Source organism: Erinaceus europaeus, chromosome 7, assembly GCF_950295315.1.
Source record: "Erinaceus europaeus chromosome 7, mEriEur2.1, whole genome shotgun sequence".
Lineage (NCBI taxonomy): Eukaryota > Metazoa > Chordata > Mammalia > Eulipotyphla > Erinaceidae > Erinaceus > Erinaceus europaeus.
The window spans coordinates 107,441,474-107,463,233 of NC_080168.1; the positions used below are offsets into that span (position 1 = coordinate 107,441,474).

The 21,760-nt window shown below is 46.3% G+C and overlaps 1 protein-coding gene across 9 annotated transcripts in view; it reads left to right on the forward strand.

The window, feature by feature from the left end:
• BAZ2A (bromodomain adjacent to zinc finger domain 2A) overlaps positions 1-19,749 on the forward strand; it is a 49,490-nt gene extending 29,741 nt beyond the window's left edge. For 5 of the 9 annotated variants that reach the window (XM_060195129.1, XM_016192678.2, XM_007533326.2 and 2 more), the window contains 27 exons: positions 157-750; positions 1,550-1,735; positions 2,331-2,549; positions 2,990-3,463; positions 3,703-3,763; positions 4,563-4,671; positions 4,833-4,934; positions 5,512-5,722; positions 6,996-7,096; positions 7,387-7,452; positions 8,397-8,627; positions 8,770-9,024; positions 10,896-11,110; positions 11,691-11,765; positions 12,260-12,440; positions 12,541-12,600; positions 12,782-12,926; positions 13,618-14,246; positions 14,522-14,741; positions 14,861-15,016; positions 15,125-15,276; positions 15,451-15,740; positions 16,500-16,632; positions 16,732-16,878; positions 18,762-18,988; positions 19,104-19,247; positions 19,333-19,749. In XM_060195129.1, the coding sequence (XP_060051112.1) occupies positions 157-750; positions 1,550-1,735; positions 2,331-2,549; positions 2,990-3,463; positions 3,703-3,763; positions 4,563-4,671; positions 4,833-4,934; positions 5,512-5,722; positions 6,996-7,096; positions 7,387-7,452; positions 8,397-8,627; positions 8,770-9,024; positions 10,896-11,110; positions 11,691-11,765; positions 12,260-12,440; positions 12,541-12,600; positions 12,782-12,926; positions 13,618-14,246; positions 14,522-14,741; positions 14,861-15,016; positions 15,125-15,276; positions 15,451-15,740; positions 16,500-16,632; positions 16,732-16,878; positions 18,762-18,988; positions 19,104-19,247; positions 19,333-19,498 (5,549 nt within the window). In that variant the 3' untranslated portion in view covers positions 19,499-19,749. The remainder of the gene's footprint in view (positions 1-156; positions 751-1,549; positions 1,736-2,330; positions 2,550-2,989; positions 3,464-3,702; positions 3,764-4,562; positions 4,672-4,832; positions 4,935-5,511; positions 5,723-6,995; positions 7,097-7,386; positions 7,453-8,396; positions 8,628-8,769; positions 9,025-10,895; positions 11,111-11,690; positions 11,766-12,259; positions 12,441-12,540; positions 12,601-12,781; positions 12,927-13,617; positions 14,247-14,521; positions 14,742-14,860; positions 15,017-15,124; positions 15,277-15,450; positions 15,741-16,499; positions 16,633-16,731; positions 16,879-18,761; positions 18,989-19,103; positions 19,248-19,332) is intronic. The other 4 variants (XM_060195132.1, XM_060195130.1, XM_060195131.1 and 1 more) reach the window with 4 other exon arrangements.
• The last annotated feature ends 2,011 nt before the right edge of the window (positions 19,750-21,760 follow it).

A 21,760-nucleotide genomic window follows, 5' to 3' on the forward strand; every position in this document is an offset into this window, starting at 1 on the left:
CTGGGTTTGGTGTTCTCTGAAGACCTAAAAACTATAAATATAGCTGAGGGGGAATCCCCCCTTCCCCATCACCTTCCCTTTTTTTTTAGTGTTATTCTTTTGGTAGAATTACTTGCATACATATCTGTAACTGAAACGTCCCTCCTTCTCTGGCAGGTTTGAATGGGGATGTGAATGTTAATGGCTTATCTACTGTATCTCACACTACTACTTCAGGGATTTTGAACTCTGCTCCCCACTCCTCCAGCACCTCACACCTCCATCACCCCAGTGTGGCCTACGACTGTCTCTGGAACTACTCACAATATCCATCTGCCAATTCAGGCAGCAACCTCAAGGACCCACCCCTGCTCTCCCAGTTCTCGGGAGGACAATATCCACTCAACGGCATCCTTGGGGGCAGCCGGCAACCTTCATCCCCAACTCACAACACTAACCTCCGGGCTGGGAACCAAGAGTTTTGGGGCAACGGTACCCAGAGTCCAATGGGACTTAATTTCGACTCACAGGAACTGTATGATTCCTTTCCTGACCAGAATTTTGAGGTGATGCCCAATGGACCCCCTAGTTTTTTCACCTCCCCACAGACTTCTCCTATGTTGGGATCCAGCATCCAAACCTTTGCACCTTCCCAGGAGGTAGCCAGTGGTATCCATCCTGATGAGACGGCAGAAAAGGAGTTGACTTCAGTTGTGGCAGAGAATGGCACTGGCTTGGTTGGAAGTCTGGAGCTGGAAGAAGAGCAACCAGGTATAACTGGATCTGTGAGAGAGAAATAATGGGACTGGGGGTTGGGGGAGAGCAGTGGCTTTTTGAGGTAAGGGAAACTTGTTTTTCAAGCTCTCTGCCATGGAGGCTGATTTGCATGTTAGTGATTAGCAGAGCCAAGTGGCTGGTGTTTTTGTGGCAGCAACACCAGCTCATGAGTGGGAGTGCAAATTATTTCAAGCTCATGCAGAACTCCTGGCCTGGAGAGGGCAGGTGGGCAAGCCTGAAGCAGTCAAGGCAGACTCTGCTTGAAGGGTTTCTTCCAAAATATAGGAAGGGATTAAGTCATTTTTAACAGGACTGATGCCAAATTGACTGACTGTAGCAGGGCCGAAGTGGGCTGAGCCCAAATTCTGATTGGAAAGGGAAGAAAGAAGAGAGAGGATATCATTATTCAATTTTCCTATTTATATTTATTATCACTGGTACATGTGACAATCACTGGCATCGTTTCCCTCAGAATAGAAAGCTTAGTTTGCTATTGATTTCAAGTATAGTGGTGATTTCCCTGTAAATTCACAGGATATTTTCTGTTTACCACCAGTTCCCACTGGATAGCGGAAATCACTGAGTACAGCATGGGGTTCTTGCTTCACTCTTTTCTCTTTACTTGCTATAGGGTTTAACCAGCACATCTCTGCTTATTCAGAGTGTTGTGTCATGGGTATGATCAGTCCCTGGCACCGAAACCGAACATTCCTCTAGTGGTGACTCTACTATAGTTATGCGAGCCAGTTGAGGACACTGATTTTGACTTTTGCCCTCTTCTGGGATATTCTAGAACTGAAGATGTGTAGCTACAATGGCTCTGTCCCTTCTGTGGAATCATTACACCAGGAGGTTTCAGTCTTGGTCCCTGACCCCACAGTGAGCTGCTTAGATGATCCTTCACATCTTCCTGATCAACTGGAAGACACTCCAATCCTCAGTGAAGTTTCTCTAGAACCCTTCAACACTCTGGCACCAGGTAGGCTTGGAATTCTGATTCCATTGAGTTGTGTATGCACAAATGTCAGCCAGCTTCTGCCACCTAGAGAAAGGAAATCTGGGGAAGTATTTGGGAATCTGGGCATTGGGATCTTCAGGTAATCATGGTAGACCACAGTTTCAAGCTAGTAACCTCAAGGGACCAACTGCACTCTGAGCAGAATTGGTTCATTTCCTGCGTTCTCTCCCAGTGTTCCTTTTGGCCATGAGCCCTAGGCTGTAATAATTCACTGGATAGGGACTTATTACCACACAGTTGAGCTACTTTACTTCTCACTAACTAAACAGAAAATATTTGCCAGTAAACAATAACATTTTCCCCATTAAAATAGAATAAATGCTTATTTTATGATAGCTATTAGAATTTTGGCTGTGGGTTGATAGATGATGGAATGTCTTTCCCTTTATTCCCAATATAAGCTTTAATGATCCCTGTAGCCTGATGAAAACTCTGAGGGAGAGAACTGCAAATCTCCCTAATTTAAACTAGAACACTCACACTAGAGGAACCAGAATAGTATATGTTTGGACCAGTGTCTTATAAATTTACTTTCTGAATTTTCCATCCTCTGAAGAGCCAGTGAGTGGAGGACTCTATGGCATAGATGACACGGAGCTGATGGGTACAGAGGACAAACTGCCTCTTGAGGACAGTCCTGTGATCTCTGCCCTTGATTGCCCTTCCCTCAATAACGCCACTGCCTTCAGTCTCCTGGCAGATGACAGTCAAACTTCAGCCTCTATCTTTGCTAGCCCTACTTCTCCACCTGTGCTTGGAGAGTCTGTTCTGCAGGGTAAGTAAGGAGAAATTAAAAAAAGTTCTTGACCTGGGAAAAGAAAAAATGAGAGAAAAACCTTGAGCATCACATTGGGTGGGTGGGGGCAAAGCAGGTTATAGGATAGTACATATTGAGCCTAAGAAAGTTTGAGACTGCAACCCTGATTTGTATCCTATGCCTAGAGACGTGGAGGTTACAGGAAAAAGAAGGCCAGAAGCTTGCTGGCTCTAGGTTAAAGGTACTTCTTCACACAGTGGCAGCAGCAGCAACAGCTTTTGCCTTTTAACCTTCATGAATGGTTAGGGAGGACAGCCAGAGGCCACTTCTCTTTTTCCAACCCTAGGGAAAAGCCCTGTAGTAACCCTGTTTAGCTTAGTCCAGGTTGGACTGAATAGGTTCTCTTGTTTTATATGACACAATTTTTCCTTTCTCCATCCTGTCCCTTTGGATTCTAGATAACAGCTTTGACCTGAATAATGGTAGTGATGCAGAACAGGAAATGGAGACTCAGACTTCAGACTTCCCGCCACCTTTGACCCAGCCAGCCTCTGACCAGTCATCCACCATTCAGCTACATCCAGCAACCTCACCAACAGCCTCCCCAACAATCTCCCTGGCAGTTTCTCCAACAGCCTCTCCAGAAATCTCTCCAGAGGTTTCCCCAGCAGCCTCTCCGGAAATTTCCCCAGCTATCTCCCCAGCAGCCTTCCCAACAGTCTGTCCAACTTCCTCAGCAACCCTCCCACTAGTCTCCTCAGAAGTCTGCTTAACAGCCTCCCCAGTGACCTCCCCAAAAGCATCTCCTGCGCATTCCCCGGCAGCTGCTTTCTCAACAGCTTCCCCAGCAAGTAAGGATGCTAGCAGCTTTCCTGAAACCACTGTTGACCTGGAAGTGATCACTGGAGAAGGAACCACTACTCCCAGTGGTGGTGAGTCTTCAGATTCTGTTCTCCCATTCAAATACTAAGCAAACCCAATAATGCTTAACTTCTGATATAGGTGGTACCTGGTACTTGATATTCAGGGTGCTATCCCATAGATTCAGATTCTGTTTTACTACCAACTACTTCCAGGAAGTTTCCCTTGTGGCATTTTGTCCTTCCCTGCTTCTTACCTGTTTTAGTATTTCATTCGAACTCAGCTTAATACTGCCTTTCTTCTTCCCAAGGTGATGTTACAAGGAGACGCATTGCTACTCCAGAGGATGTTCGTCTTCCCCTCCAACATGGGTAAATGCTCTAGTTTGCTACATTTGTTGGCCTTGACAAATTTAATGAATGATTCTAAGAAGAAGATGGGGAGGAACTAGACAACTACAGCAGTGCTTCTCAGATGATATTCCTAGACTTTCTTCTCTCAGGGACTACCTCCCTTCACTGAGTCCTTCCTTCTGACCCATTCACATTGAGTCACTCTGTTTTTGCTCAAGGAGCTATAGCTAGTAGTATTTCCAAACCTTGTTGATGACCCTAGGACTTAGATAGCCAACTAACTGTCGTATGTACTTAGCTGTGAGTGGAAGAATGGCTTAGTTCCAATTCATTGGAATTTATTTTTGTAATGCTCTTTGGAGAGATATGGACAGGAACAGTACGTGACCAGAGTAAGCTAACTGTTAGCAAGGGCCCTGTAAGGATAACTGCTTTCCTGATCTTTCCCAACTCTTGAAAGTTTCCTTGTAGTCACCAGAGTTCTGTTAAAGTACTCCCTTCTCACCCCATTGCATGCTGGGTCACCATGCCTACACAGTTCACCACTGTTTACAGAAACATCAATAATTACCCTAAATGATTTCTGGGAGGGGGAGGTTGGTTGCTGGTGTCACTGACTATAAAGCAAGTTTTCTGGCCTCATTCATTTTGGTGCATTGCTTTCTGTCAATCTTGTGTTATGCTGTATTTAGGTACATAAATGTAGTTCAAATGGGAGTTGTTGGGAGGGTCATCTGCTTGGTGGACTTGACTCCCAGGTAACCTGAAATGGGTAGGGGTGTGACCTGGAGGCAGGGCCCGTGTGTTTCTCTGATAGGTGGCGGAGAGAGGTGCGCATCAAGAAGGGCAGCCACCGATGGCAGGGAGAGACTTGGTATTATGGTCCTTGTGGAAAGAGGATGAAGCAATTCCCGGAGGTGATCAAGGTAATGAAGCTTTAATGGGATTTCTGTTTTTAAGAGATGCACAGACTTCTTTCTTGGGCCCAGAGAAGTGACAGATTGCCACTGTGATTGTGTGGGGCCTGATACTGGCCAAAAGCATGGAGGGCATGTAACTTTATTAATTCTGTTTTACCTCCTCTTAGTACCTGAGCCGGAATGTGGTGCACAATGTTCGCCGCGAGCACTTCAGCTTTAGTCCTCGTATGCCTGTTGGAGATTTCTTTGAAGAGAGAGACACACCAGAGGTGCAAACCTATGATTTATTTATTTATTTAACCAGGGCACTACTCATCTCTGGTTTATGATGGTGTGGGGGGATTGAACCTGGGTGGGACTTTGGAGCCTCAGGCCTGAGAGTCTCTGCATAACCGTTATGCTGTATACCCCCACCTATGCTTTTGTTTTTGAGGGGGATTGGTGTACAAGCTGTAGCATCCACATTGGGATTTAAAAAATATTTTTTTATATTTGTGTATTTTACCTTTTGTTGCCCTTATTTTTTATTGTTGTTGTAGTTATTGTTGCTGTTATTGATGTCATTGTTGGGTAGGACAGAGAGAAACGGAGGGAGTGGGAGGAAAGACACCTGCAGACCTGCTTCACCACTTGTGAAGCGACTCCCCTGCAGGTGGGAAGCTGGGGGCTGAAAAAAGGATCCTTACGTCCGTCCTTGCGCTTTGTGCCACGTGTGCTTAACCTGCTGCACTACCACCCAACTCCCCCTCGTTAGGATTTTGAGGTTCTGGGCTATTGAACAGTTCAGAGGGGCTGGCACTTGCACTGATTCCTTCCCATTTGTAACAGCTTTTGTTATTATTTTAGGGCTTGCAGTGGGTACAGCTGTCAGCAGAGGAGATCCCATCCAGGATTCAGGCAATAACTGGGAAAAGGGGCCGACCTCGAAACACTGAGAAGGCCAAGACCAAGGAAGTCCCCAAGGTGAAACGGGGCCGAGGTCGGCCACCCAAGGTCAAGGTCACTGAGCTGTTAAATAAGACAGATAGTCGCCTTCTAAAGAAACTGGAGGCTCAAGGTAGAGTGGTGCTTATTTTGGAATTCTGCTTGAACTATGTGGTATTTGAAATCTTGATAAATTACTAATGACTGTGTAGTGTGACAGACTATATCTGGATACATTTGTTCTCATCAGCTTGAAAAGGCAACATCAAGGTTCCAACACTTTTTATTTAAAAGCTTTGTTTCTTTATGAGAGCATAACTTGCACACCCAGTGCCAGGGATTGAATTTGGAGCCTCGTGCTTGAGAGTCCAGTGCTCTCTCTACTGTGCCAGGCTGAGGTTCCAACATTTTTTATATATATTGAGATTTATTAATTCAAGGAGAGAGAAAGAACCAGAGCATCATTCTGACATAAGGTGATGCCAGGAGTTGAACTCTAGATCTCATTCTTAAGAACCCAGTGCTTTATCCACTGAGCCACCTCATGGGCTGAATGCAGTGTTTTTCTTTTTTGTTTTAATTTAAGTAGTTAAATCTTTTTTTGGTAGGGACTGAGAAATAGGAAGATTTGTTTGAGCACACATGTTACAGTGCCCAAGGACATGGGTTCAAGCCCCAGGCCTACTTGAGTGGGCTTCGTGATTGGTGATGCAATGCTACAGGTATCTCTCTGTCTCCCCGTTGGCTCTCAGTTTCTGTCTCTATCCAATTTATATATTTAAAAGAAAAAGGGGGGAGGGTCAGGCAGTAGAGCAGTGGGTTAAGGGCACATAGTAGAAAGCACAAGAATCCCAGTTTAAACCCCCAGCTCAACTGTAGGAGGGTCACTTTATTATCTTTATTTATTGGTTAGAGACAGTCAGAAATTGAGCAGAAGGGAGAGATAGAGAGGGAAAGAGACAGAGAGACACCTGCAACCCCGCTTTATGACTGGCAAGGCTTTCCCCCTGCAGGTGGGGACCGGGGGCTCGAACCTGGGTTCTTGCACATTGCAACATGTGTGCTCTACCAGGTACGCCACCACCTAGCCCCTGGGGGTATCTTTTTTTACACCTCGCCTGTCCTCCATATTTAATTGTGTGAACTTAAAGCATTTTCCTTAGGTTCTTCAGGGAGTTCCATGGCAACCCAACCTTGTTTTGTTTTTTGACCTGCTCAACTCTTGATTTAAGATTGAATCTGGGGCCTTTGGTGCCTTAGGAATGAAAGTCTGCATAACTATTATGCGATCTTCCCAGCCCAGGAATCCAGCTCTTGACAGGAATCCAGCTCTTGACAGGCATGTGTTCTGGATGATCAAAGATTGGTCTGCTTGGTTCACTCTTTATTTCTTTCTGCCCTTACAGAAACACTGAATGAGGATGATAAAGCAAAGATAATTAAGATCAAGAAGAAGGTGAAGCAGAAGTTACAAAGAGGAGAGTCTCAAACAACTGTCCAGGGCCAGGTGAGTAACATCAGACAGATTATAGGATGGACTAATTTCCTACAACCTGCTTCTGTCTTTCCTTTCTTCCATATTTATTACCTCCTTTCTAGTAGCACACCCAGAAATTCTAGTGATTTGATTTAGAGAATTGGACTTAAAGAACAATGTAGGCATCCTGAGAAAGTTGATTCATTGCCAACCCGTCATTCCTTCACACACATCTCCTTCCTAGCACCTTTGTTTTTGAATCCTAGCCCTAGTAGAGATCTTTCAGGGTTTTTGAGGTCAAATTGTTTCCCTTATTATAGGCCAGAAACAAGCGGAAACAAGAGAACAAGAGCCTAAGGCAGAAAGAAGCTAAGAAGAAATCCAAGGTAGATGTATATACATACAAATACAACTTTGGGGAGTCGGGCAGTAGCACAGCAGGTAAAGCGCCGGTGGCGCAAAGCCCAAGGTGTAAGGATCCTGGTTTGAGCCCCCGGCTCCCCACCTGCAGGGGAATCGCTTCACAGGTGGTGAAGCAGGTCTGCAGGTGTCTATCTTTCTCCCTCTCTGTCTTCCCCTCCTCTCTCCATTTCTCTTTGTCCTATCCAACAACAACATCAGTAACTACAGCAATCAAACAAGGACAACATAAGGGAATAAATAAAAATTAAAAAAAAAAAATACAACTTTGAAGTTTTTTATTTTTATTTATTGGATAGAGATAGCCAGAAATCAAGAGGGAAGGGAGAGATAAAGAGGGAGAGAAACAGACACCTGTAGCCCTGCTTCAGCACTCCTGAAGCTTTCTCACTGCAGGTGGGGACCTGGGTCCTTGTGCACTGTAACCTGTGTGCTCAACCAGGTGTGCCACCACCTGGCCCCCAAATATAGCTTTGAAGCTAGCAAACTGATTTTTCAAAATGTGTGACTCAGTCTTGCTTACTTTCTTTTAAAAGATTTTAACAGAGAAAAGTACAGCAAGAAACAAAGCATCACTCTGGCACATGTGATATAAGGAATCAAACTTGCAGCCTCATGTTTCTAAGTCCATCACTCTTGCCACTCAGCTACCTGTTAGTCCACAGTATTCAAGGGGGAATTTTTTTTTTTTTTTTAATTATTAACTAGAGCACTGCTCCTGATGAGCACTGTTTATGATGGTGCCAAGGATCAAACCTGGAGCTTACAGCCTCAGCCATGAAATCTTTCTGCATAACAATTATGCTTTATCATCTCATTTCTGGGCTCTTAGATTGGGAGGGTTGGCATCAGGGAAGGGTGGTGACTGAAATCTTTAAGCACTCTTGTTTTTCTTTCCCTTGATGAGTAGGCTGAGAAAGAGAAGGTAAAGACAAAGCAGGGGAAATCGAAGGAAAAAGTGAAGAGGGAAAAGGAGAAAGTCAAAATGAAGGAAAAGGAAGAGATGAGTAAAGCCAAGACAGCCTATAAGGCAGATAAAACACTGGCCTCACAGAGACGCTTGGAGGAACGGCAGAGACAGCAGATGATCTTGGAGGAAATGAAGAAGCCCACAGAGGATATGTGTCTCACTGACCACCAGGTAGTGAGGGGAGGGAATATTGGTACTTGGTCCTGCCAGGTTGGGTTGTGAAGATCTTCATCTCTAGAGGAACTTCCTAGATATCCAAACAGTTCCATTCTGGCATGTTTGACTGAACCCCCTGATGCTTGTGTTTTCACAGCCTCTCCCTGACTTCTCACACATCCCTGGTCTGATCCTACCCAGTGAGACCTTCTCAGACTGCTTGACCATTGTGGAGTTCTTACACAGCTTTGGCAAGGTGCTAGGCTTTGATCCTGCCAAAGATGTGCCTAGCCTGGGTGTTCTGCAGGAGGGACTTTTGTGTCAAGGTGACAGTTTGGGCGAGGTGCAAGATCTATTGGTACGGCTCCTGAAGGCAGCACTCTATGACCCTGGCTTACCCTCCTACTGTCAGGTGAGGATCTTTCCTAGGTAGACTGGAGGGAGGGAAGGGGTGGGTGATAAAACACATGAAAGCTCCTCACTAAAGTGATTGAGAAAAAGTAAACGGAGACAGTTTCTTCCTGGTGTTTTTGTTGTTGTTTATTTATTAACTTCCCCCCTTATTTTTTTCTTTTATACTTGTCTTATTATTATTTTTTAATCTTGTATATATGAGAGAAGACCAGAGCACTGCTAAGCTTTGGCATATGGTAGTGCTAGGACTGAATTTGAATTCTGGGGCTTTAGGAACAAAGTCCTATGCTTATTGTCCTCTAAGCCATCTCCTTTGTCGTGTCCCCCCCCCCCCCCTTTTTTTTTTTTCCTTCAACAGAGCACTACTCAGCTCTTGCTTATGGTTCAGGGGATTGAACCTGGGACTTTGTTTTTTTTCCTACAGTTATCGATGGAGCTTGGTGCCTACACTACAAATCAACTGTTTCTGTGGCTTTTTTTTTTTTTTTTTTTTTTGATGGGACAGAAAGGAGGGGAAGATAGAGGTAGACAGCTGCAGATCTGCTTCACCAGTTGTGAAGCAATCCCTCTGAAGGTGGGGAGCGGGGGGGGGGGGGGGGGCCTTGAACCAGTATCCTTTCTCGGTTTTTTTGCGCTTCATACTACATCCATTTAACCTAGTTTGCTACTGCCTGACCCCCCTGAACCTGGGACTTTGGAGCTATCTACCCCCACCCATCCTCTGTCTTTTCTTGTCTAAGCAACTTTTTTTTTTCTTGTCTGTTGCTTTTCATTAAAGCACTACTACTCATTTCTGGTTGTTGGTAGTGCTAGGGATAGAAGCTGGGAACTCTTGCTTACAAGTCCAGGCTAACCCTCTGAGTTATTCTTCTGCCTCTCTAATTTTTTTATTTAATTTTTTAAAATATTATTTTCCCTTTTTGTTGCCCTTGTTTTTATTGTTGTAATTATTATTGTTATTGATGTCTTTGTTGTTGGATAGGACAGAGAGAAATGCAGAGAGGAGGGGAAGACAGAGGGGAGAGACAGACACCTGCAGACCTGCTTCACCGCCTGTGAAGTGATTCCCCTGCAGGTGGGGAGCCGGGGGCTTGAACCGGGATCCTTACGCCGGTCCTTGTGCTTTACGCCACCTGCACTTAACTGTTGCGCTACAGCCCGACCCCCCCCCCTTTTTAATTGTTTGTTGTATGCTTTACATTGGGTAGTTCTCCCCCGCCAAGAGAATTGGATCAGTCCAGTTAGTTTCGCGGGCCTGCTTGGCCCCGCCCCGAAGGAACCCAGCCAGAGTTCCAGAGTCCGGAGTTGGAGGGTTGCAGAGTAAGAGAGAGGGTTGCCGAGTTCGAGAGTTCGGGAGTTCGAGAGTTGCAGAGTAAGAGAGAGGGTTCCCCAGTTCCCGAGTTCCAGAGTTGGAGAGTTCCGGAGTTAGAGAGGGTGCTTGCGCCGCTGCAAAGAGACAGCAGAGTTCTGTTTGGTGATTAGTTTGTCTTAGTTTATGAATCGTTGTTCCTGAATAAAGAAATACAGCTGCCCTGCCCAGCCGTATGTCTCTGGTCATCTCTGTTACCCGCCCGTGAAGCTAGCCTGGCCGGCTGGAGCCTCCGAGAATTTTAACAACAATTGTTGTTGTTATTGATGTCGTTGTTAGATAGAGAAATGGAGGAGGAGAAGACAAAGAGGAGAGAAAGACAGACACCTGCAGACCTGCTTCACCGCCTGTGAAGCGACTAGACTCCCCTGCAGGTGGGGAGCTGGGAGCTCAAACCAGGATTCTTGAGCCAGTCCTTGCGCTTTGCTCCACGTGTGCTTAACCCGCTGCGCTACTGCCCAACTCCCTCTAATTTTTATGATGTATTTTTCTCCAAACAGTCCTTAAAGATCTTGGGTGAGAAGTTGTCTGAGATCCCACTAACAAGAGAGAATGTGTCTGAGATCCTACGCTGCTTCCTCATGGCATATGGAGTGGAGCCAGCCCTCTGTGACAGTCTGCGCACCCAGCCTTTTCAGGCACAGCCACCCCAGCAGAAGGCTGCTGTCCTGGCCTTTCTTGTGCATGAGCTCAATGGCTCCAGCCTCATCATCAAGTAAGGAACTAGGGTAGTGGTGGGGAGGGGTTTCTGTCTTGATTGGAATGAATTGAGGCCGAGTCGTTAACCATCTGGAATTCCTGGGTGATGTGTCCACTACCATTCTGCAGTTTTAGAATGACTTGAGATTGAACCTTACTGCCTTTCTTTTTTCTTTTTTTTTCTTTTTCTTCCTCCAGGGTTATTACTGGGGCTCAGTGCTTGCACTACAAATCCACTGATCCTGGAGGGCACCTATTTCCCATCTTGTTGCCATTTTTATTGTTGGATAGGACAGAGAGAAATCGAGAGAGGAGGGGAAAACAGGGGGAGAGAAAGATAGACACCTGCAGACCTGCTTCACTGCCTGTGAAGCGATCCCCCTGCAGGTGTGTGGGGGGGGGAGGGCTTGAACCGGGATCCCTATGTCGGTCCTTGCGCTTTGCACCATGTGCGCTTAACCCACTGTGCTACTGCTCGATCCCCTAATTGCCTTTCTTTAGACTGAAGCTCAGTTCAGCTGCAACTCCTTTATCCTTGAGTCTCTATTCATGTGTATTGTTATAGCTCCTAAAAATTTCATCTTCTTTCCTTGCAGTGAGATTGACAAGACCCTGGAGAATATGTCCAGCTACAGGAAAAACAAGTGGATTGTTGAAGGCCGACTAAGGAGGTAAGAAAAGGACAAGAGGGGCCAGGCTGTAGTGCAGTGGGTTAAGTGCAAGTGGGTTTAGTACGAAGCACAAGGACTAGCGTAAGGATCCTGCTTTGAGCCCCTGGCTCCCCACCTGCAGGGGAGTCGCTTCACAAGCAGTGAAGCAGGTCTGCAGGTGTCTGTCTTTCTCTCCCTCTCTCTGTCTTCCCCTCCTCTTTTGATTTCTCTCTGTCCTATTCAACAACAACAGCAAGGGCAACAAAAGGGAAAAGTGGCCTCCAGGAGCAGTGAATTCATAGTGCAGGCACTGAGCCCCAGCAATAACTGGAGGGGGAGGGGAACAACAGGACAAGAAGAAATGGCCCAGAGGGGAGGAAAGAGGGAGAACTTTTGTCTGAAATTTGATGCCCTTAGTGTACCCCAGGTTGGGCTCATGATGGCATAGATTCCAGGTATTCATGTGGCAGTATCATGTTCCTCATAAGTTTCCCTTTGTCTCTTTCTGTTTCAAGATTGAGAACTGCTCTAGCTAAACGAACTGGGCGATCTGAGCTAGAGCTGCAAGGTCCAGAAGATGGCTTGGGGCGGAGGCGCAGTTCTCGGATCATGGAAGAGACCAGTGGCATGGAAGAAGAGGAAGAGGAAGAGACTGCAGCAGCCATCCATGGTCGTAGGGGTCGAAGAGATGGCGAGGTATTGACTCCAAACTAAAAAATGAAGATTGAATAAATAGTAGATCCCCCCCCCCCCATTAGATGATTCACTTTTTCTTTCTGTGTACTTACTTCTTAAGATCGATGTCACAACATCTAGTATCCCGGAGCTAGAGCGCCAGATAGAAAAACTGAGCAAGGTATTGTGGTCTGACCTCCCAGGGACTAGCACTGTGGGCTGGGCAAGAATTGGTCACATTCTGAAATGGTCCCAGATGGCATCAGAATTAGAGGGAAGCCGAAAGTCATTGATCTTCTTTTATCTCTTGGATCACTGTTAAAATATGTCTTTATGCATTTTCTTTTCTATTACCTACCCAGCGCCAGCTTTTCTTTCGAAAAAAGCTGCTTCACTCATCCCAAATGCTTCGGGCAGTTTCCTTGGGTCAGGACCGCTACAGACGTCGGTACTGGGTATTGCCATATTTGGCTGGTATTTTTGTGGAAGGAACAGAGAGGAGCTTAGGTAGGTGTATTATAAGCATGAATTGGGTCCTTTCATGATTCCTTGTCCTCTGACTGGGTTTCTTTCATTTTATGAACATCCGTATAACACAAGCTCCAGAGTATAAGTGTCTTTGCATTTGCTTTGTCATTCACTAGATGCATTCTTCTGTTTCTCCCATCTGTAAAACCAAAACAATACACATGTTTCATAGGACTGTTGAGAGGCTCAAATGTTTCCAGCATAGTATTAATGTGTAGTTGATTCTCAATAATGTTAGCCATGATTATGTCACTGATGCTGATTACTTGGAGAGTATCAATAGATACTATATCCATTGATAATATACTATTTGTCCTAGTGGAATCTCAAAAAAATTGGGTTATGTTAAAAAGTTTGTATCCTCCAAGATCAGAAAAGAAAACACAAGTAGAACCTGAACTTGAATTGGCGTATTGCACCAAAGTAAAAGACTCTGGGGTGGGTGGGTGGGTGGGGAGAATACAAGTCCATGAAGGATGATAAATTACATAGTGGGGGTTGTATTGTTAAATGGGAAACGGGAATGTTATGCATGTACAAACTATTGTATTTACTGTTGAATGTAAAACATTAATTCCCCAATAAAGAAATAAATTTTTAAAAAGTTTGTATCCTCTTCCCTTTCCCACATACATCAGTGTTTGTCTTAAGCTCTTTGTTTCTTTTACAGTTCATGAAGATGTAATAAAGCAAGAACCTGATTCTTTAAAAGTAGCAGCCCATCCAACACCCAGCACAGCAGCCTTCTCTCGCAAGGAGCCAGCTGGGTCCAGCACCTCTGCCAGTTCTCCTGCCCGAGCTCGAGGCCGACCCCGGAAAACCAAGCCTGGGTCTATGCACCTTAAATCCCCTGTCATAGGCCAGGGTTCAGAACAGCCTCAGCCCCAGCTTCTACCAGAGACTCAACTCCATCCTCAGCTTCCTGCTTATACCCAGCCCCAGCCTCATGCTCAGTCTCATAATAGGTTCTTAGAACCAGAGGGCTCTCCTTTGTCTTTGGGTCAGAGCCAGCATGATCTCAGCCAGTCGGCCTTCCTGTCTTGGTTGAGTCAAACTCAGAGCCATGGTTCGCTGTTGAGCAGTTCAGTCCTCACTCCTGATAGCAGCCCGGGAAAACTGGACCCAATCCTGTCACAGCCCTTGGAGGAGCCAGCACCTGATGAGGCAGAATCCAGCCTTGACTCTCAAGCTCCCTGGTTTAACTTCTCAGCCCACATGCCTTGTAATGCTGCCCCCACACCGCCCCCTGCAGTTTTGGAGGACCAGACTACAACTTCTCAACTACCTGCTTCTAAGCCAGTAAGTAGCCAGAATTTGTGACATTCAGCTAACCTCATCTTTTTTTTTTTTTTTTTTAAATGAGAAAGATAGGAGGAGAAAGAACCAGACATTACTCTGGCATATCTGCTGCCAGGGATCAAACTCGGGACCTCATGCTTGAGAGTCTAAAGCTCCACCACTGCGCCACCACCCGGACCACAATAGCTAACCACATCTTGCCACAGATTCCATTAGGATTCCATAAATTTGAAAATACCCTCATGCCATTATGTCAACCTTCATTTAATTCACAGGTTAATAGACCCAGTGCTGCCAATCCTTGTTCTCCAGTGCAGCTCTCTTCTACTCCTTTGCCTATGGTGACCCCTAAGAGGCGAGGGGATCCTGGAGAAACACCACAGAGTCCCATGGTGCTGGGACAGCCAAAACGGAGAGGGAGACCCCCCAGCAAGTTCTTCAAACAGATGGAGCAGCGTTACCTAACCCAGCAGATAGCCCAGCCTGTTCCCCCTGGTGAGTGACCTTGAGGTATATGTGATGTACACGTATAGGTGGGAGTGACATCAGATGTGGGTCTTGTAATCATACCTGGTTTCCAGCCCCCACTCCATGTATCTAAACTCTCTTCACAGAGATGTGCTCAGGTTGGTGGTGGATCCGAGATCCTGAGACTTTGGATGCCATGCTCAAGGCCTTGCATCCTCGAGGCATCCGAGAGAAGGCACTTCACAAACACCTAACTAAGCACAGGGATTTCTTACAGGAAGTATGCCTAAGGCCTTCAACTGGTAAGCCTCGTACCTTGACCGTGAGCTGAAGAGCCCAGAGTAAATGTTGAAGTACTGCTGTAGACAGTGGACTGAAGAGACCTTCTCTCTGCTCTCTTGTCTTCTCAGACCCCATCTTTGAGCCCACTCAGTTACCAGTCCTTGAGGAAGGAATTATGAGCTGGTCCCCCAAAGAGAAAACATATGAGACAGACCTGGCTGTGCTTCAGTGGGTAGAGGAGCTGGAACAGCGGGTTATCCTCTCGGATCTACAGATTCGGGTACTGGGACCTGGACTGGGTAGGGGGTTGTTGAGGGGAGGGTGTTAATCCCTTGTACCCTATTAGGAAAACCCTGCATCCCCACTTGATAAGTAAGCTCTCTGTGGCTTTTAATGGGTAACATACATTTCTGTGCTTAATTTACTTGGGGCTTTATTATTCTTCCTATCTTAGGGTTGGACATGTCCCAGTCCAGACTCTACTCGTGAAGACTTGACCTACTGTGAGCATCTGCCCGACTCCCAGGACGATATCACCTGGAGAGGTCGGGGCAGGGAAGGACTGGCACCCCAGCGTAAAACTACCAACCCTCTAGACCTTGCTGTGATGAGACTGGCTGCCCTAGAGCAGAATGTGGAAAGGCGGTACCTGCGAGAGCCCCTCTGGCCAGCTCATGAGGTTGTGCTGGAGAAGGCCTTGCTCAGCACACCCAGCAATGACTCCCAGTGCACCCCTACTGAGATGTGAGTGACCCAGCACAACCAACACTCTTGTTCTTTGGGAGATCAGTTTGGTCCCCCCCCCCCATTCATTTATTGCATAGAGAGAGAGAAGTTGAGAGGGAAAGTGAGAGAGAGACACCATAGCACGTTACCACTTGCGAAGCTTCCCTTCTGCTGGTGGGGGGACCAGAGTCTTAAACCCTGATCTTTAAGCACTTTTAACACGTATGCTCAACTGAGTGCGCTACCACTTGACCCCGAGATATATTTTATTTATTCCCTTTTGTTGCCCTTGTTGTTTTATTGTTGTAGTTATTATTGTTGTGATTGGTGTCATCATTGTTAGATTGGAGAGAGATGGGGAAGACAGAGAGGGGGAGAGAAAGACAGACACCTGCAGACCTGCTTCACCGCCTGTGAAGTGACTCCCCTGCAGGTGGGGAGCCGGGGGCTCAAATCGGGATCCTTACACCAGTCCTTCTGCTTCATGCCATGTGCGCTTAACCCACTGTGCTACTGCCCTACTCCCATCTTTATTTATTGGATAGAGACAGCCAGAAATCAAGAGGGGAGAGGGAGAGAGAAAGAGAGACAGACACTTGCACGACTGCTTCACCACTTGTGAAGTTGTCCCCCTGCAGGTGGGGACCGGGGACTTAAACCTTGGTCCTTGGTATTGTAACAGTGCATTCAACCAGGTACGCTACCACGCGGCCCCATTTGGTAAGTTTTTAAATGGGTCCTACTCCTTGCCCAAAGATCATCACTTTCTCCCATCAGATCATATGAGATCACTCCTCGGATTCGAACCTGGCGCCAGACGCTTGAGCGGTGCAGGAGTGCAGCACAGGTATGCTTATGCCTAGGTCAGCTGGAGAGGTCCATCGCCTGGGAGAAGTCTGTCAACAAAGTGGTAAGAAGCTGGGGAAGCCTAGGAAGGCTGATAATGTATGGGCTCATCAATAGGCAGAGCTTTGAGGACTTACTGTATTTATTTACAACCTTGATCCAGACCTGCTTAGTCTGTCGGAAGGGTGACAATGATGAGTTCCTTCTACTTTGCGATGGTTGTGACCGAGGCTGCCACATTTACTGTCATCGGCCTAAGATGGAGGTTGTCCCAGAAGGAGATTGGTTCTGTGCTGTCTGTTTGGCCCAGGTAAGGCTTCTCAGTCATTCCTACTCCGTCACAGAAATCAGATTTTCTTTCTTTCACATTACTGCTAGCACTGCAAATACTCACTTTATAAAAACACACAAACAAGGGCTGGGAGATAGCATTATGGTTATGCAAAAAGTCTCATTCAGGGGGAGGGGTGGCGGCAGCCATAGCATAGCAGGTTAAACGTAAGGATACCTTGTCACCTGCAGGGGAGTCTCTTCACAAGTGGTGAATCAGGTCTGCAGGTGCCTATCTTTGTCTCCCCCTCTCTGTCTTCCCCTCCTCTCTCGAATACTCTCTGTCCTATCCAACAACGACAGCAATGGCAACAGCAATAATAATAATGATAAACAATAAGGGCAACAAAAGGGAAAAAATAGCTTCCAGGAGCAGTGGATTTATAGCGCAGGCACTGAGCCCCAGCAATAACCCTGGAGGCAAAAAAAATTCTCATGCCTGAGACACTAAATGTCCTAGATTCAGTCCTCAGCACCATCAGAAGTCAAAGCTGACCAGTTCTCTGGTATAAATACAAGTATATAAAACATAGCCTTTTTTTTTTTTTTAAACCAGACCACTGTTCAACTCTGGTTTACAGTGGTGCAGGGGATTGAACCTGGGACTTTAGAGCCTCAGGCATGAGTGTCTGTTTGCTGTTTGCATAACTATTATGCTATGTACCCTCCACCCAAGCATAGACTCTCAACCATCAGATTCTGAGTTCAATCCCTAGCCGCACCTGTACCAGGGTTCTCTTGCTGTCTTATCTTTCTTCTTTTTTTTTTTTTTTTCCCCCTCTGCCCTGTCCTATCTTTCAATGAGCAGTGAATAAGGCATTGGACTCACAAGCATGAGGTCCAGAGTTCAGTCCCTGATAGCACATGTACCAGAGTGATTTCTGGTTCTTACTTTCCTCCTGTGTTTCTCGTGAATAAATAAATAAAATCTTTAAAAAAAAATTATTGGTGATAGAGATAAAACTGGGTGGGGGTAGATAGCATAATGGTAATGCAAACAGACTCTCATGCCGAGGCTCTGAAATCCCTTGTTCAATCCCCCACACCACCGGAAGCCAGAGCTGATCAGTGTTCCGGTAAAAAAAAATTTAAAAAAAGGAAGGAAGGAAGGAAAGATAAAAAGAGATGAGAGAACCAGAGCATCACTTTGGTGCAGGCAGTACTGGGCACTGAAGTCCAGCACTCTACTTCTTGTGTGGTGCACATATCACATACCATGCCTTCAGACTCTGTCCTATGACACTAAGGCTATAGAATATAAGTACAGGGGAGTCGAGCTGTAGCGCAGCGGGTTAAGCGCAGGTGGCGCAAAACACAAAGACCAGCATAAGGATCCCGGTTCAAACCCCGGCTCCCCACCTGCAGGGGTGTCTCGCTTCACAGGCGGTGAAGCAGGTCTGCAGGTGTCTATCTTTCTCTCCTCCTCTCTGTCTTCCCCTCCCTCTCTCCATTTCTCTCTGTCCTATCCAACAACAACAACAACAATAATAACTACAACAATTAAAAAAAAGGGCAACAAAAGGGAAAAAATAAATAAAATAAATATTAAAAAAAAAGAATTAAAAAAAAAAGGAATATAAGTACTTTGGGGCCGGGTGGTGGCGCACCTGGTTGAGCACACATGTTATAATGCACAAGGACCCAGGTTCGAGCCCCTGATCCCTACCTGCAGGGAAAAAGCTTTGCAATTGGTGAAGCAGGATTGCAGGTGTCTCTCTGTCTCTCTATCACCCCCTCCCTATCTTCATTTCTGGCTGTCTGTATCCATAAATTATTGTAAAGATACAAGTAAATAATGAAACGTTAAAAAAAAAAAGTAAGTACTTTGTCTAGAGAAGGATCTCAGTATTTCCCTGTCTTCAGCAGGTAGAGGGTGAATTCACGCGGAAGCCTGGTTTCCCAAAGCGAGGCCAGAAGCGGAAAAGTAGTGATGTGCTGAGCTTCCCAGAGGGTGATGGCCGCAGACGCCGGGTTCTATCAAGAGGCAGAGAAAGCCCAGTGATGCCTCGGTATTCAGAAGAAGGACTGTCCCCCTCCAAGCGGCGACGACTCTCCATGCGGAACCACCACAGTGATCTCACATTTTGCGAGTGAGTTGGTGCATTTTGCTGACAACTGGATCTTTATGTCTATAAAATTAAAGGACTAGGAAGCTCCAGTTATTTGTTTTCTGAGATGTAGACATCACTGTCCCTTTAATGGTAGGATTATCTTGATGGAAATGGAATCGCATGATGCAGCCTGGCCTTTTCTGGAGCCTGTGAACCCACGCTTGGTGAGTGGCTACCGGCGCATCATCAAAAACCCTATGGATTTTTCTACTATGCGAGAACGACTCCTCCGGGGAGGGTGAGTAGATATGAAACTTGATCTGTTCATTTGTTCTTGTGCTCCCTCCTGTCCACATCCCAAATCTGCCTCTACTCCTGCCCAGGTACACCAGCTCAGAGGAGTTTGCGGCTGATGCACTCTTGGTCTTTGACAACTGCCAGACCTTTAATGAAGACGACTCTGAAGTGGGCAAAGCTGGGCACATCATGCGCCGCTTCTTTGAGAGCCGATGGGAGGAGTTTTATCAGGGAAAACAGGCCAATCTATGAGGCCAGGGAAGATGGGGGAGTCACCTGTGGCCTCCCCCCACCCTCCAAACAACAACAAAAACCCTGCCATTCTCACCTGCTGATGCTGCCGTGGGTCCAAACTCAAGTCAGAGATAGAGCCCTGATTTCTGACTCTATCCTTGGCAGCACCCTAAACCCCTTTTCCCTTTCCTCCTCTTGCTCCTCAAAAAAGAGGAACAGAAATGAGGTCCTTCTGGACTGAAAGCCAAAAAAAAAAAAAGAAAAAATAATTTTCCTTTCTGTTTTTATTTTCTAATTAAAAATGAGGAGGAAAAAAGTCCCTACTTCCTCCCGGCTTCCTCTACTTCCCTGTACAGCCCCAGATCCTGGGGCTATTTAACAATAGCAATAGTTCTAGTGAATGTGTGAAACCGAGAAACACTCTGTACTGTGTGTGGACCCGCAGTGACGGCCAGTAAAGTGGACTTAACTCCCAAGTGTGTCGAGCCGGACACCGGGCCCTGAACATGCTGCTTCCATGTTCAGTCCCTTCCCTGCTTCTCATTTTCTCTCCACTTTTCTTTACCCCTCCCCCTTTCAGACTTTCTCTCACCCAATAATGTAAAACTTATCACTTACGGGTTCCTTCATCCTTTTTTCTTTGCCCAAATCTTTTTTCCCCTTAAGGGAAAAAGTTCAGAGGTCCCTGTCTTTGTTCTCATCTTCCTGCCATTAGCTATCCCTTGTGTGATGTTGGCTACTTCCCACATGCTGAGTTTCTAGCCTTTTCTGAAACTCAAAAGCTGGGGAGAAGTCAGGAGAGGCATCCTGGGCCTTCCAGCCTCCTTCCCCATCTCTTACCCAAACCTCCCTCTTGGGAACTCCTCAGGGACAACTACTGCTGAGTTTGGGCACACCCCAAGATGAAGGCTAGGTAGCAATCGACTGGCCTTAGAGAATGAGGTGTGTGTGTGTGTGTGTGTGTGTGTGTGTGTGTGTGTGTGTGTGTGTGTGTGTTGTGTGTAAAAGAGAGAATGTTGTATTTGTGCCTCTGGATTGTTTGATGGCATCCTTTCAGTCTCCCCGAGTTAATGTTTTTATTCCCATCTTTCCCATTGTTTTGAATCATCACTTTTTGGGAAACCACAGGAACAGTTGTTCTGGGTATAAGCCTATGTCCGCCCCCTCCCCCCCAGTCATTTCTGTTCCAGCCTCTTCAAACTGTGCAATCTTTCAGCAGGAACTCCTCCTTTCAGTAGCTTTGAGTGTTAAGCTTTGGCAGGGAGAAGGGATAGAACTGGATCTTCTTCTAGTCTCATGAGCTTTTCTGGGTTTAGTTGTGCTTTCCTTCCCATATCTACTTCACCCCTGGGACTCCCTTCCCCAGCAGCTGAGACCCCAGAGCACAAAAGAGTAGGGAGGAAGGGTTCTGGGTCCACCACTGCCCTACATGTGACTGTGTCCAAGTTAAACCCCAACATGTGAGAGGAAAGCTGCTAACTCCCAGCTATAGCCATGGGCCCCTGGCCACCTGCTTTCCTGCTCAGCAGAGCCCCTCCCATCAGAGATTACGGGTACTTGCACTGGGGAGGTGGCTGCTGGCTGGTCCAAGCAGTGAGCTGAGGCATCCAAGAAGTGTTCCAGTGGTGGTGGTTGGGGGGGGGGGGGTGCCAGGTGAGGTGGTGCATTCCTTGTACTTCTGGCAGCACTGAAAAGCCACTGAAGGGGGTTGGGCGGGGGCAGGATAGGTCCTGGGGCAGCCCTTCTTTTATTCCTTTATGCCCCCTTCTTCCCCATAGCCTATTTCTAAAGTCGCCTTTTCTGTCAGATAAACCTCAAAACTTTTAATTTTATTTGAGTTTTTTTTTGCTTGAAGAATATTTGAATTGACTTTATATTATGCATAAATATTTATATTTTATCTAAACTGCGCTGTAACAAACTTTGTGTTAGTCAGACATTTTAAACTGCTATAGTTGGGGGTTACTCTTTTCCCCCCATAGCAGTTTTCCCCTGGCAAAAATGTACTAGATTAATTTTATTATTGGAAGTGAGGTGGACAGGGGAGTGAAATCTCAAATTGTTCCTGCTTTATGTTCCTCTCCTAGCTCCATCTCTTTCCTTAGGGACCAGGCACTCTTGAAGGTGGGGTGGAGTCCTAGCCTCAGTTTGAAGAAGTAGAGGCTCAAAGGGGGAGGAGGCATGGTCAAAGGGGCCATTTCTCACTTTTCTTTACTCATTTTCACTGCCCCTTGAGCTAGGTGGATTTTTTTCTTGACAAGAGTATTTGGTAGGGAAGGC